The sequence below is a fragment of the Silurus meridionalis genome, chromosome 23, assembly GCF_014805685.1.
Source record: "Silurus meridionalis isolate SWU-2019-XX chromosome 23, ASM1480568v1, whole genome shotgun sequence".
NCBI classification, from domain to species: Eukaryota; Metazoa; Chordata; class Actinopteri; order Siluriformes; family Siluridae; genus Silurus; species Silurus meridionalis.
Genome location: NC_060906.1, coordinates 13,376,947 through 13,388,459, shown reverse-complemented (window position 1 = coordinate 13,388,459; position 11,513 = coordinate 13,376,947). Strand labels below are relative to the sequence as shown.

The 11,513-nt window shown below is 39.8% G+C and overlaps 1 protein-coding gene across 2 annotated transcripts in view; it reads right to left on the bottom strand.

Moving 5' to 3' along the window:
- Positions 1-415: 415 nt before the first annotated feature.
- The window catches only part of brf1b (BRF1 RNA polymerase III transcription initiation factor subunit b), a 58,797-nt gene continuing 47,699 nt past the window's right edge, over positions 416-11,513 (bottom strand). For both annotated transcript variants that reach the window (XM_046836040.1, XM_046836041.1), the window contains exons 17-19: positions 4,075-4,126; positions 2,519-2,693; positions 416-1,253 (exon numbers count right to left, since the gene is read on the bottom strand). In XM_046836040.1, the coding sequence (XP_046691996.1) occupies positions 1,216-1,253; positions 2,519-2,693; positions 4,075-4,126 (265 nt within the window). In that variant the 3' untranslated portion in view covers positions 416-1,215. The remainder of the gene's footprint in view (positions 1,254-2,518; positions 2,694-4,074; positions 4,127-11,513) is intronic.

Below are 11,513 nucleotides of genomic sequence, written 5' to 3'. Positions count from 1 at the left end.
AGGTATAACAAAGGCTCTTTACATGTTACAATACCCTATTTAGACACTGACATCTTTAAGAAAAAAACTGAAGCCACGACATTAAATATCACAACATAAGAATGAGGAACTTTGCTCGGTATTTCTCGGTCCAGTTATAGATTTTTTTTACATGAACAATAAAATCTTTAGTAGTGGGTGAATACACTGTTTTGTTCCCTCATGGAAATTGTGAATTTAATTACACCTACGAATGTTCTCAGGCTACCAGCTGTTCATCACTGAACCCTGTAAAGATTTTCTTATGAAATGTAATATTAGTGTAAAAGGTTTCACCATAGATTACAGAATAAAACAACAGGAGAATATCACAAGAACAAACACAGTGATGTATAATATATTACATCAGTGTAAGAACTAAAAAACTTACATGGAATGGAAACATTGCATTTTTATTTAAAACAAAGCAAGTGACATTGCTTCAAGAGAGATTATGTACATTTATACACATTTACACATATGCAAACTGATCTGCTAACATGATGGCACTATTATGTGGTAAAACAACTGACATAAAATTACACAAATGACAAAAATAAATCTATTGTTAACATTTTTTCCTCAATATACAGTATATAACATCTCCTACAAGAGCACCATTGAACATTTATAAAACGATTGCTATCAAACGAGAAACATCAAAAACAACTTTTTCATTGTTCAGTGTAAGTGTGAATAAAATGATGATGGTAATAAAATCCATCATTTATCATACAAACATCACCTGAATGGGCTTACTGGCTACATAAATATACATTGATTCTAAAGCTGCATCACTGACATAAATAGATACACAACACCTCGTTAGTTTTTTTTTCTTAGCATGTGTATGGATTTATAAAAAGCTTCCCCCATAAGTAATTACAATTATTCACATCTGAACATGTGCATCATAGTCCAATTCACAAAATCGACATTTCTGGTCTTCAGTCATGTGAATCCCACATGTCACACACACACACACACACACACACACACACACACACACTCTTCTCTCTATTGTCTCATGCTACAGGAGTTGAACAAGTCCAATGACGCATGAATGTCCCTTCATGGGAATGACAACAGCACACGTCCCCATGTCCTGTTTTTCGCCCTCTCCTTTCTCTATATGGGAAGAAGACATCACTCACAGGCTGATGAAATCATGGCCGATGAGAAGACAAACACGGTGTGCTAAAAAACTTCCTCCTCTTCGCCTTCGCAACCATATTCTGGGAATAGAAGGAAAGTTCTTGAATTGAATTTGAAAAATCATGAGTAAAAAAGTCCAAATTAAATGTGGCCCTGCGCATATATATGATAAATTGGCACGAAAAATCCATAAATATTGTAAATGAGCTTTTGTTTATTGTACTGTAGCTTTTATTTTTAATCATATGTGCTGTTTTAAGATGTGTTGATGTCATACTGAGCTGCAAAGCAACTTTCCCATGTGGACAATAAAGTCATTTTCTCTCCGATTGTATTAGAGACTTCATCCATGGTATCGGGCTGGTGGGTGGGAATTAGCAGAAGACCGTATTAGGCAGAAAATGGAGGAGGGGAGGTGATCTACGTATTTAATATGATTGTCGTAGTCAAACTTAAGAAGCAAAACTGGATTTTGGGTCACTATGGCATTTTAGCCATCTCTATGGGAAAAATCATACTGTTTGCTTACTATGCAATTTTAAAATCGTTACTTTCATCCAATTTTGTGTGAACGTGAATGAACAGTTTTAATGACTAAATCACATAATAATATTTGTGTGGCAAGTTTGAGGCTTCTCCAATCACATCATAGGTACAAATTCTAGTACAAATCGATGTAAATATTAAACCATAAACTATTATTCGGCATATATGCAAGTTATGTACCCAAAGGTACCCATTTCCCTAATTAAAAAGACTTAAATGGCATTGAATTTTCTATTATTTTCTTTTCGGATTACTGCAGCGCTCTATATGCTGCCTATTCGACATGTGATATGCTTTTGCACACTTAATTCCATTAATCAAAGTGGGTTTGCAGGTGCATTGCTAACTCTCAAATGTCTCCATTAGACAAATTATGACAGAAACCAGAGGGGTCCTTTCCTTGGCCTTGATCTTGGTTTCACTTGTATTCGAACTCTAAGTCTGTGTCACCTTTTGACCTTAGGTTTGTCTAAACTATTCAAGGTCTTGGGTTTCTCTATTCAACAAAGGTCTTGATTTCAGCCCTGGGATCTATGCATTACAGTCTGCATAGGGAAAGTGAAAAATAGCTACTTTTCTACCTCAAATGTTAAAGGTCTACTGTCTATAGATAGGCAATTGTTAGTTAAATTGATTTATTTTATTTAAATCTATTTAAACAATCCACCAACGCTGACTTCTATCAATATTAACCACTTTATATATTTAATTCTACCTTGAAATTGAACTGACATAAATTATGATCATTAACTTTAGATTCTTAAACCAAACTGCTGAATCTGTTTGTTACCATACTGACCATTCCCTCCCATAAGCTTCATAGCACTGATGCAGGGCTCCTCCACCTCTTCGTCGTCCTCTTCCTCAGTGGGTTCCTCATATGCCACAGGGCCACTCTCTATGACTGCAGGAGGAGTAGGTGCAGGAGGAGTTTCAGGGGTTACTGGAGGGGGCATCAGAGCATTGGGCTGCATCTAAAAATTACAGGAGAGAGAATAGCTTATGTTGATTTTCTGACATGCTTGTATTGACCTTCAACAAACCTTGCATTAATCAATGATGGGCTGAGGCCAATTTCATTCAGCGCCCTGAGAAAACTGAAATCAATGACAGAGAGCAAGGTAGTAATAAAGTGTAGAAAGGAAACAAATGGGAAAACGGGATCTCTGCCAAGTATGTGGTAAATATGTATTCAGTATTGACAGAAAAGAAATTTAGGGAGAGAAAGTTTTAAAAAGAGGAATAAAGAATCTGTGAGAGAGGAATCACTGCCCAGGGATGTGAGAGGCCTAATTAATTATTATGTAGAAAAGTAAAGATGAGTATGGAAGTATAAGCTAATTATAGCTGGCATATGTGGCATGAGGGTCCTCCCAGGCCGTGTCTCTCTCTCTCTAGGACTGGTGGCAGCAGCAGCAGGGTTCTGCTGATAGCGGCAGCGAAAAACCCTTGCACAGCTTCAGAAGCGGCCCCTCTGCTGGCCTCAAAGAGAGCTGACGCTCTGCACTGGGTCAGACCCCGACTGAGTTAACCCTATCTTGGGTTGATCAAACAGAGAATCTTGGCAGCTACAGAATCTCTGGGACTCATTAAATTTTACATGAAAAGAATGCGCATGGCAAATAATCTAGGTGAATAATTTAGAGACTAAAATAAAACTGATGTGAAACTTTAATCTTTGCGCTAGATATAGTAACGGGAACAGTAAAAGGCCTCTGTTTGCCTCGTATGTTGCAGCGCGGCCCTGGAGGCATGACATTTTCTCCCACTGTGTACAGGCATATCACTGTAACAAAGTTGACATGACAACTTCAGGAAACACAGTAATAAATATATTTGAGCGATTCTCATAGTGACACATACTACATTTACATTTTTTCCCCCCTAGACCTTTCCTTGGATTGGAGAGAGCAGTCAGATAAATGCTCCTGATTGTTTGTTGATGGTGACTCCTTTCCGATTGCCTCACAGGAACACATGCAGTTATGTAACACCGATTCATTTAGCTGTCTTTCTTCCGCCAATCAGAACAGCCACTCCACAGCAACCAGGACAGGACCGGGAGGTTGCCTAGCGACGGCCCAGTTGACCCCCGCCAGCATTCTGTGTGTGTGTGTGCTCTTTCTCTATGCCTTCCTACCTCTCCCCCCTTTTCTCCCTCTCATTTTATTTTTCTCACAATACAGATTTAGACTTTAATACAGATTAAGGAGATCCTAATCGGAGCATGCTCAAACGCACTTAAAGTCTCAGAAGCAAACAACAAAGCAATTAAACAAACACCCCGTGACAGTAGATCCTGACTTCAGAATAAATACGACTGATTGATTACTGTCAGTCACAATAGTTCCTCACCTGTGTAGCTGCTCTTTTCTTCTTGTGATTTGACGCAATGAGGGGGCGGAGCCTAAAAGAGTGCAGAGAAACAAAGAAAAAAAATGATCAGATTATAGCCTGGAATGAACATGTGCAGGGACACATTTGATTCGGTGTTAAACCACGTTGCTATCTTGCATCCACTCTGTTACATTTATTGAATTTAGCCAGATAGCCAGACTGGAACAAACATTCAGATTCCGTCCCAATCCGGACTGGACGCATGAAATCAGCAGCATGAGCAGCAGTGGATTGGGTTTCTCCTCCCAGGCTGTGCACCCCTCTCAAAAAACTTTTTTTAATCATTCTGTCTCATCCCTTCCTCCTCCTGCACTGCAGATTATTCAAGCCTAGCACTTCGTTAAGCCCAAGAGCTGCACCATTGGGTGAAAAAGACATCCCCTGGCACAGATGAAATACTTGCTTACATCTGCAAGGAATCGGATTTCAACATCAAACATCCTGCTCTATTTAAGGATAAAATTAAAGAGACTGTTATGAAAAGCTAATTAGTCTAGAGGGAAAAGGGAAGCAGGAATTGACGGAACAATCATGGAGAAAATGACCTTGATTGGTGCCTGTGCTGCTCCTGTGTGTGCAGAGCAGATAGATCTTGAGAGGCTCAGAAGAGAACACACAATTCATGTCTCATTTAGAACAGTCCAAATACATGAAGCCTTAATAGAACTAGTGAAGGCTTGTAGCACAACGCAGGAGCAGACGGTAAAGCAATTCTGTGAATCTAATTTAGAGCAGCAATGATGGGGAGAAAAAAAAAATCACACTGTGAGCTTTAACAACAATTTACATTGAACTTAAAAAGCATTGTAAAGTGCACCTGGACCAATTTAATATATGTTTAAATGTCACACACAATTAAGGATTACACACCACCGTCACACATTTCTCTTTCAAAAACAAATGGGAATTAAATAGGGAAGAGCTGAAAAGGGAATGGAAGAGAGAAGAGAATGCCTGCCATGTAGCAATCAGCCACACTGACACGTTTCTGGAAAAAGGTTGGCAGGTTTGTAATACAACATTCTGAGATAGCCTGCTATATTTAAAAACAACTGGTTAACACATTTGTAACAAGGGGAAAAACATAGGGCTAAGGCCAACAATGAGAGAACAAATAGACCATAAATATACTTCAAACAGAAAAGAAGATAAAATTGCATCTGACGTTTGAGCTTATCGTGTCCTTAACCCTGCTTGGGTTCATTCCAAACGCTAACCAGTAAATCTACTTCTTAAAATGATAATTCCTCATAAATCGTACAAACACTCATCCACTTGTTCTTGAGAAATCAAGCTTATGACAATTTTGGATGGATGGACAAAAGGGTGGACAGACAACTTGAAAGCATAAACAGCTAGTGGAGGAGAGATAAATACAGGAAAAATGTCGGCGAAAACTGCAGACGCATGGAATAATTATATAAAATAGTTCGAAACATAAAGTCCATTTAAACCATTATACGCGGGATTTGTTACAGGGAGCATCCTGTGTTAGCAGTATACAAATCAAATATTAGCAGTATTCCAATGTTCCTGATTTTGAACTTTAAAATTCAAAATGGCCAAATGCCATATCCATCTCTCTTCATTTACTCACATCCTAACAACAGCATAAGCCTGGGCAGTGACTGGGCCTCCCTGCTGAGTTCTCCCAGAGGACTTGTCAGAGTGCTTTCCTGGCTGATAAACGAAAGTGCCAGTAATTAATCAGCTTAAGGAGAGGAGGAGGATGACGAGATGCAGACTGAGGGCTTGCTGTTTGCCGAGCAGAGGAGCTTCCATTTCCTTGTGATTCATTAAGTGTGCCAGCTAGCACCAGCCATCTGCCAGATACAAGACAAGCTAAGTCTGGCCAGGCTACTCTGTGAAGTGCGGGTGGTGTGTGAAACTCTGGTGCCGATCCCTACCGTAGCAGTGGCTTTAGGGTTACCCAACAGAAAGCTGAAAAACTTTTAGATTGAGGCCGGGATCCGCTAGTGGGCTGCGACTATTACAATTACTTTGTGTGAGCAAGCGACAGCAGGCAGCTGGCCTCTGGGCAGAATGTGGAGAATATCTATCGACTGGTTCTGCTCAGAGGGAGTCAGAAGTGTATACAATTTCTTGGCACTGGACTTGTGAGATAACCCATGAAGAAGTAAGTAGGAGTACCACCCAAATGCACTGCACATTACATGGGAGTGGAAAGGCTAAGTGATTGCTTTCAATTATTTTTCTAGTGACCTTCCATTCCATATAGCAAGGCAGCGATGGAAGAATCGATAACAATCCGACTGAGTCCACAAAATCATAACGGGATCTGAAAAAGCCTGAAATTCAGCGAGAGCATCTGCCAATGCAATCAAACTCTGATTTGCTGTGATTAATCCCATTTTTCTATTCACTTCTCACAACTATATTTGTGGCTACCTTCAATAACTCCATACACAAAGTTCTCTGTTAATCTGACTTTTTACTACAAACTGTCCTGAGATAGAAGTCATTTTCGATGAAGCGTAAAAAAAAGGCAAAAGGTGCAACATTAGTGATTGTATCTTAAACCTCTAGTTGAATAGGGCCCTTATTGTACACCTTAAAAATATGTAATTCTTTGCCAAATCACTTGGCATTTAGATCAAACTGCTGCTCTATGTACAGTATAGCAGTACACTGTGAAGACCATGACAGCACATGGTGAGAAAGGTCAGAGAGCTTCGAGTACAGGTAATGCTAAAACACATTACAGAGCCAAAATTACCAGACAGACAGAATCAAGCATGGCTGGGCAGCTCAGTAACCAAAAAGAAAAAACAATAACATCCACCCAGTATCCAGCAAATGTTCTTTTATGTGCTTAATGGAGCGAGGCCACTGAAGCAAGATGTTTGTTCTGGGAGTATAAAGCCACTGCAATTCTTAAGAAATGAAAGACTAAGTGTGTTGTGTTTGAATGGCATCTCGGGGCAAGGCTTTAAATGTGACTACTGAACTCTGAACCTTCACTATACACGCTCTCTATTGTTGTGTTATTTTTATTTTCTTGTGCCGGCAGGGTTTGGCTGAAGCTGAGCACATCCGCACGTGAACCCCCACAATCCCTGTGGGCTGGCAACTCACACCAAACAGAGCCAACCAGGAGTGACATCCCATATAGCATCCTTTGCCAGCTCCCATGTGGTTGGTCTGCAGGTTTTTTTTTGCCAGTGTGGATGCATTAACAACATTTCTGCTAGGTGTGAATGACAATGGAGTGTAAAGGACACCTTGGCAAATCAGAGTTACTCAAAATGTTCTTGTGAAGCATGCAAAGGTCATGCTTAAAGGAAAACCTTGTTTAATTTAAACTAAGACCATACAATCTTGAACTGTGCTTTTAAAAGAGTATTATATTTCATTAGATAATTAAGGAGGTCCCCATCGACTTCAGTTCAAAGACAATCGTTGCTATAGTGAGAGGGTTTAAATTAATGAACATAAAAGACTACAAAGATCGAATGGATTATCGTTTGCTCAACAAAGGCAGGCAGAATTCCACATGGGTTAGCTAAATATTCCATGTTATTCCATGTAATGCCAGGAAAGAAACCCACAATAAAAACAACATGCACCATCTGGCAATTGTTGTCATTCTACAATTTATTTAAACCATAAGATTTCGAATGCAACCAATAAAAAGATATTCAAAATAAAATGTGAGTGAAGTAACATCTTTATTAAAAGCAAATTACAGTAAACATATTAAGAGCTTATTCACATGTGTTGCACCGAACAGTCACAGCGAGTGCAGAACACTTGCTTGATGGGTCGTTCTAGTGTGTGCATGGGGAGAGGGTGGGGGAGTCTGAGGCGCCAACCTGATGCCAAACTGCCTGCTTGCCCCCACCCTTAGACAGATGGCAGATGAGCTGGATAATGGAGTGAACTCACGCAAGATAAATTTATCAACTTAACAATCAATCCCCGTGTTGCCATATCATCAATGATTTTCCACACGGCCACAGAATCGGCAAAGACACAACAAGAGATGGCAGAATGACCGAGAAATTTAAATAATACGGCATTATTAAGTAGTCTTCTACACAACCACATAACTGACTATAGATCTACAAATAGCAGGGCTTTTACATGAGTGCACTGTTTGTACACAGCTAATATTTTCTCCATGCAGCAAAGAATGTCGCAAAATCTTGTGTCACATTAACCACAAAGCAAACAATAATATTACAGTCGATCGGCCAACAATGCAGTCAGCATCATTGGGTCACTGTAGGAAAGAGTTCAAATTCAAGGTCAAGCTCTTCCAAACTTTCTAGCTTTATAGGTAGATTAACACTTTTAAGTGGCTCTTGCTGTGAGCTCATAAAGCTTGGCACAGCTGCACCGTTTTTTTTGTGGATGTGCTCCGTACCCCTGCGGGGCCCATTTTGCCATTCAGTCAATAAGGCACATCAATGAAATCTGACAGGAGGAAGTAATAATTCTGTTGATCCAATACCGCATGTCAGATGAGACTGCATGAATACAGAATGGGTCTAAATGCAGACTGAAGGAGACACTAAAATGGCAGATCATCATTTGTTAAATGGGACAGTCTTTAAGCAATATATAGGGGATTCTTTTGCAATGCAAGGCTTATATTTCGTGAATCAAAAAACTGACTAGGCTAGAACAAGAACTAATAAGCATATATTAAATGTGTGCTTTTTAAATTGGTCTAGCCTGGTAGTATTCTAGTCTCCTACATCTTAATGCTGGTCCCTATGGTTTTAAAGTCACACAAACAGCATAGCTAGTCACTAAATGTGTACATCTCACAATACAAATATGTGCACAAAAAGAAATATCCCTCTCATTTTCATTATAATTTAATGTATTCAAGCTAAAAATCATTCAGAATTGTAGGAATTGGTAAATTCTTGTACATACACTATTGCGAGATACACTAGTATTGGGAAACCTGACTTTCCTGCCATATGTGGTTCTTCTCCAAACTGTTACAACAAAAGCGCACAATTGTGTAAAATATTGCGTTCACTCTTACTTGGACACCCAAACCTGTTCCAGCATGACAACATGTTTACATGGTTTGGAGAGGAAGATCTTAAGTGGCCTGCTCCAGAGCTCTGATCTCAACCCTAATGAACACCTTTGGGATGAAATGGAACACTGACTGCACCCCAGGTCTCCTCACCTACATCATTACCTGACTTTACTAACAGCCTTGTAGCTGATGAACACAAATGTCCACAAGCACACTTCAAAATCTAGTGGAACATCTTCCCAGAAAAGTGGAGGGAATTATAAGAGCAAATTGGGAATAAATGTGAAATGAGACGCTCAAAAAGCACATACTATCCTCATAACCATGTGTCCGCAAACCTTTGCTGATATAGTGTATATTAAACCGTGTGTGCTATCTAAATCGCTCCAGCCTGATGGGTACTTCTACTATCCTACTGCTGGTTCCTATTGTTTTAAAGTCACAAAAACATCATACAGTAGCTAGTCACAAAATGTATACCAAACATCGCACAAAATATTTATATATATATATATATATATATATATATATATATATATATATATATATATATATATATATATATATCGTTTTTATGCAGTGTTAGAATAAACGGAAAATGTGTTCTGCTGTTTACTTAACAGGCTTGAAGTGTTCAGCATACCAAAAGACAACACTGAATTTTAACATCTAGCACTTTATACCCCTTTACGGCATCGAGAATATCACCAGCTGCAAGCAGGAACGAATAAACGACGCTAAAATATACAGCGGTTCACAGGTTTGAAGGTGAGAGTTTGTGGGGAATCATATCACTCTTTCTCACTCCTACTGGTCACATCACTCTCACGTGCTTTTCACGAGCGTAAAGTAAAAAAAAAAACAAACAAACAAAAAAAAAAAAACTATTTTTTGCATCAAAACACCTCCAGTTTCACATTGTGATAAATGCTTGGGCCCCTGTGGAGGTAGTTCACCGAATCTTTGTACAAATGAAAGCTTTCAGGCCACATTGTTACGTCGCTGCTTGTGTGAACGCAAAGGAATAATAATACTTCAAAAATATCTTACTGAGCATTTCAGAAGAACCCAGCAGAGAACAGTGGGGCCGTGGTTTTGCATGCTGCAGGAAGGAGCTTTCAGATAAGCAGAGCAGGATATAATGGAATTCTCATGAGCTTCTGCTCAGGACACACCCATGTGATGTATGAGATATACTGTAGCGAGCGAGTGCAGCCGTCATTTCTTTCCCACATCAAGAGTTGTCTGGCTCGACTAAAACATAATAAAGGTCAATCATGAGCAATTCAAAAGTACTGTACTTTGCACTGTGGAAGTAAAACGACTGGATGAGACAGCCTTCAGACACAGATCGCTGATCATGCTCACGCCGTGCACACACACACAGAGTAGGGGATGGGAGGTTAAAGCGCCGAACGCAGACCAAAGAAAGCTCGCTTACATGGCATGAAGTCATTAAACATTCAGCTCGCACCCTCAGTTCCAGTACGATGAAGAAGATATTGGAAGGATGCATACATTACGAGCTGTGTGAGTTCCACACCTCCTGGTGTGAAGACAGCTTATCACACGTCCTGCAGACCACTGAGGAAACCCCCCCTCCAGGGTCTGGAGGCTAAAGGAGGATGCTTGGTGGGTAAGATCCAGGGTAGGGAGGGAAAAGGTGATTATCCTCCTGCTATCTTCCTCTCCAGTGGTTCAGCAGGAAGGAAGTACAGAGGGGGGGTGTCCTCCAATGTTATGATTAAGCCTAGCTACAACGTCTGCAAACTCAATCTTCTCACAGGATGCCTTCTGAGTGAAATGGGCAGACTGTGGCCCTATGATGCCCATCTCACCGTACTGACATGGACGTGATGCAGTAGACATTACATAGCGTTACATAGCAGTTTATACGATTTATTCATTTCCCATCAATTTTCTGCTGGCAAAGCATCCACAATGCTTCCAGATGAATCAAGTGGCAATTTATATTTATATTTTACATGTGCTGAAAAAGAGCGTGTCTTTTGCTTCAGTTTTCTTTGTACATGCTTCATGGTCTCAATTTAAAAAAAAAGCAGCACATCACACATTTTGCAGTGTATTGCCATAATCTAAAGAGCACTCCGGTTGTGTTTCAGGCTGCTTCCTAAGACAGTAATGTATGCAAATCCAAATTAAGTGAAAAGTCGATCTGCCACAGTACATGGAATAAAGTTTGTTGTCACCTGACTATAAGACTGTGCTTTTTGAACATCCCATTCCACCATAATATAATAACTATAATCCCATTCCATTATAATAACCTCCAATCCAGATATTTCACTAGATATTGGAGTGTGCTTGTGGAGATTTCTGATCATTCAGCTACATGGGTGTGGTGGGTGAGGAAGCC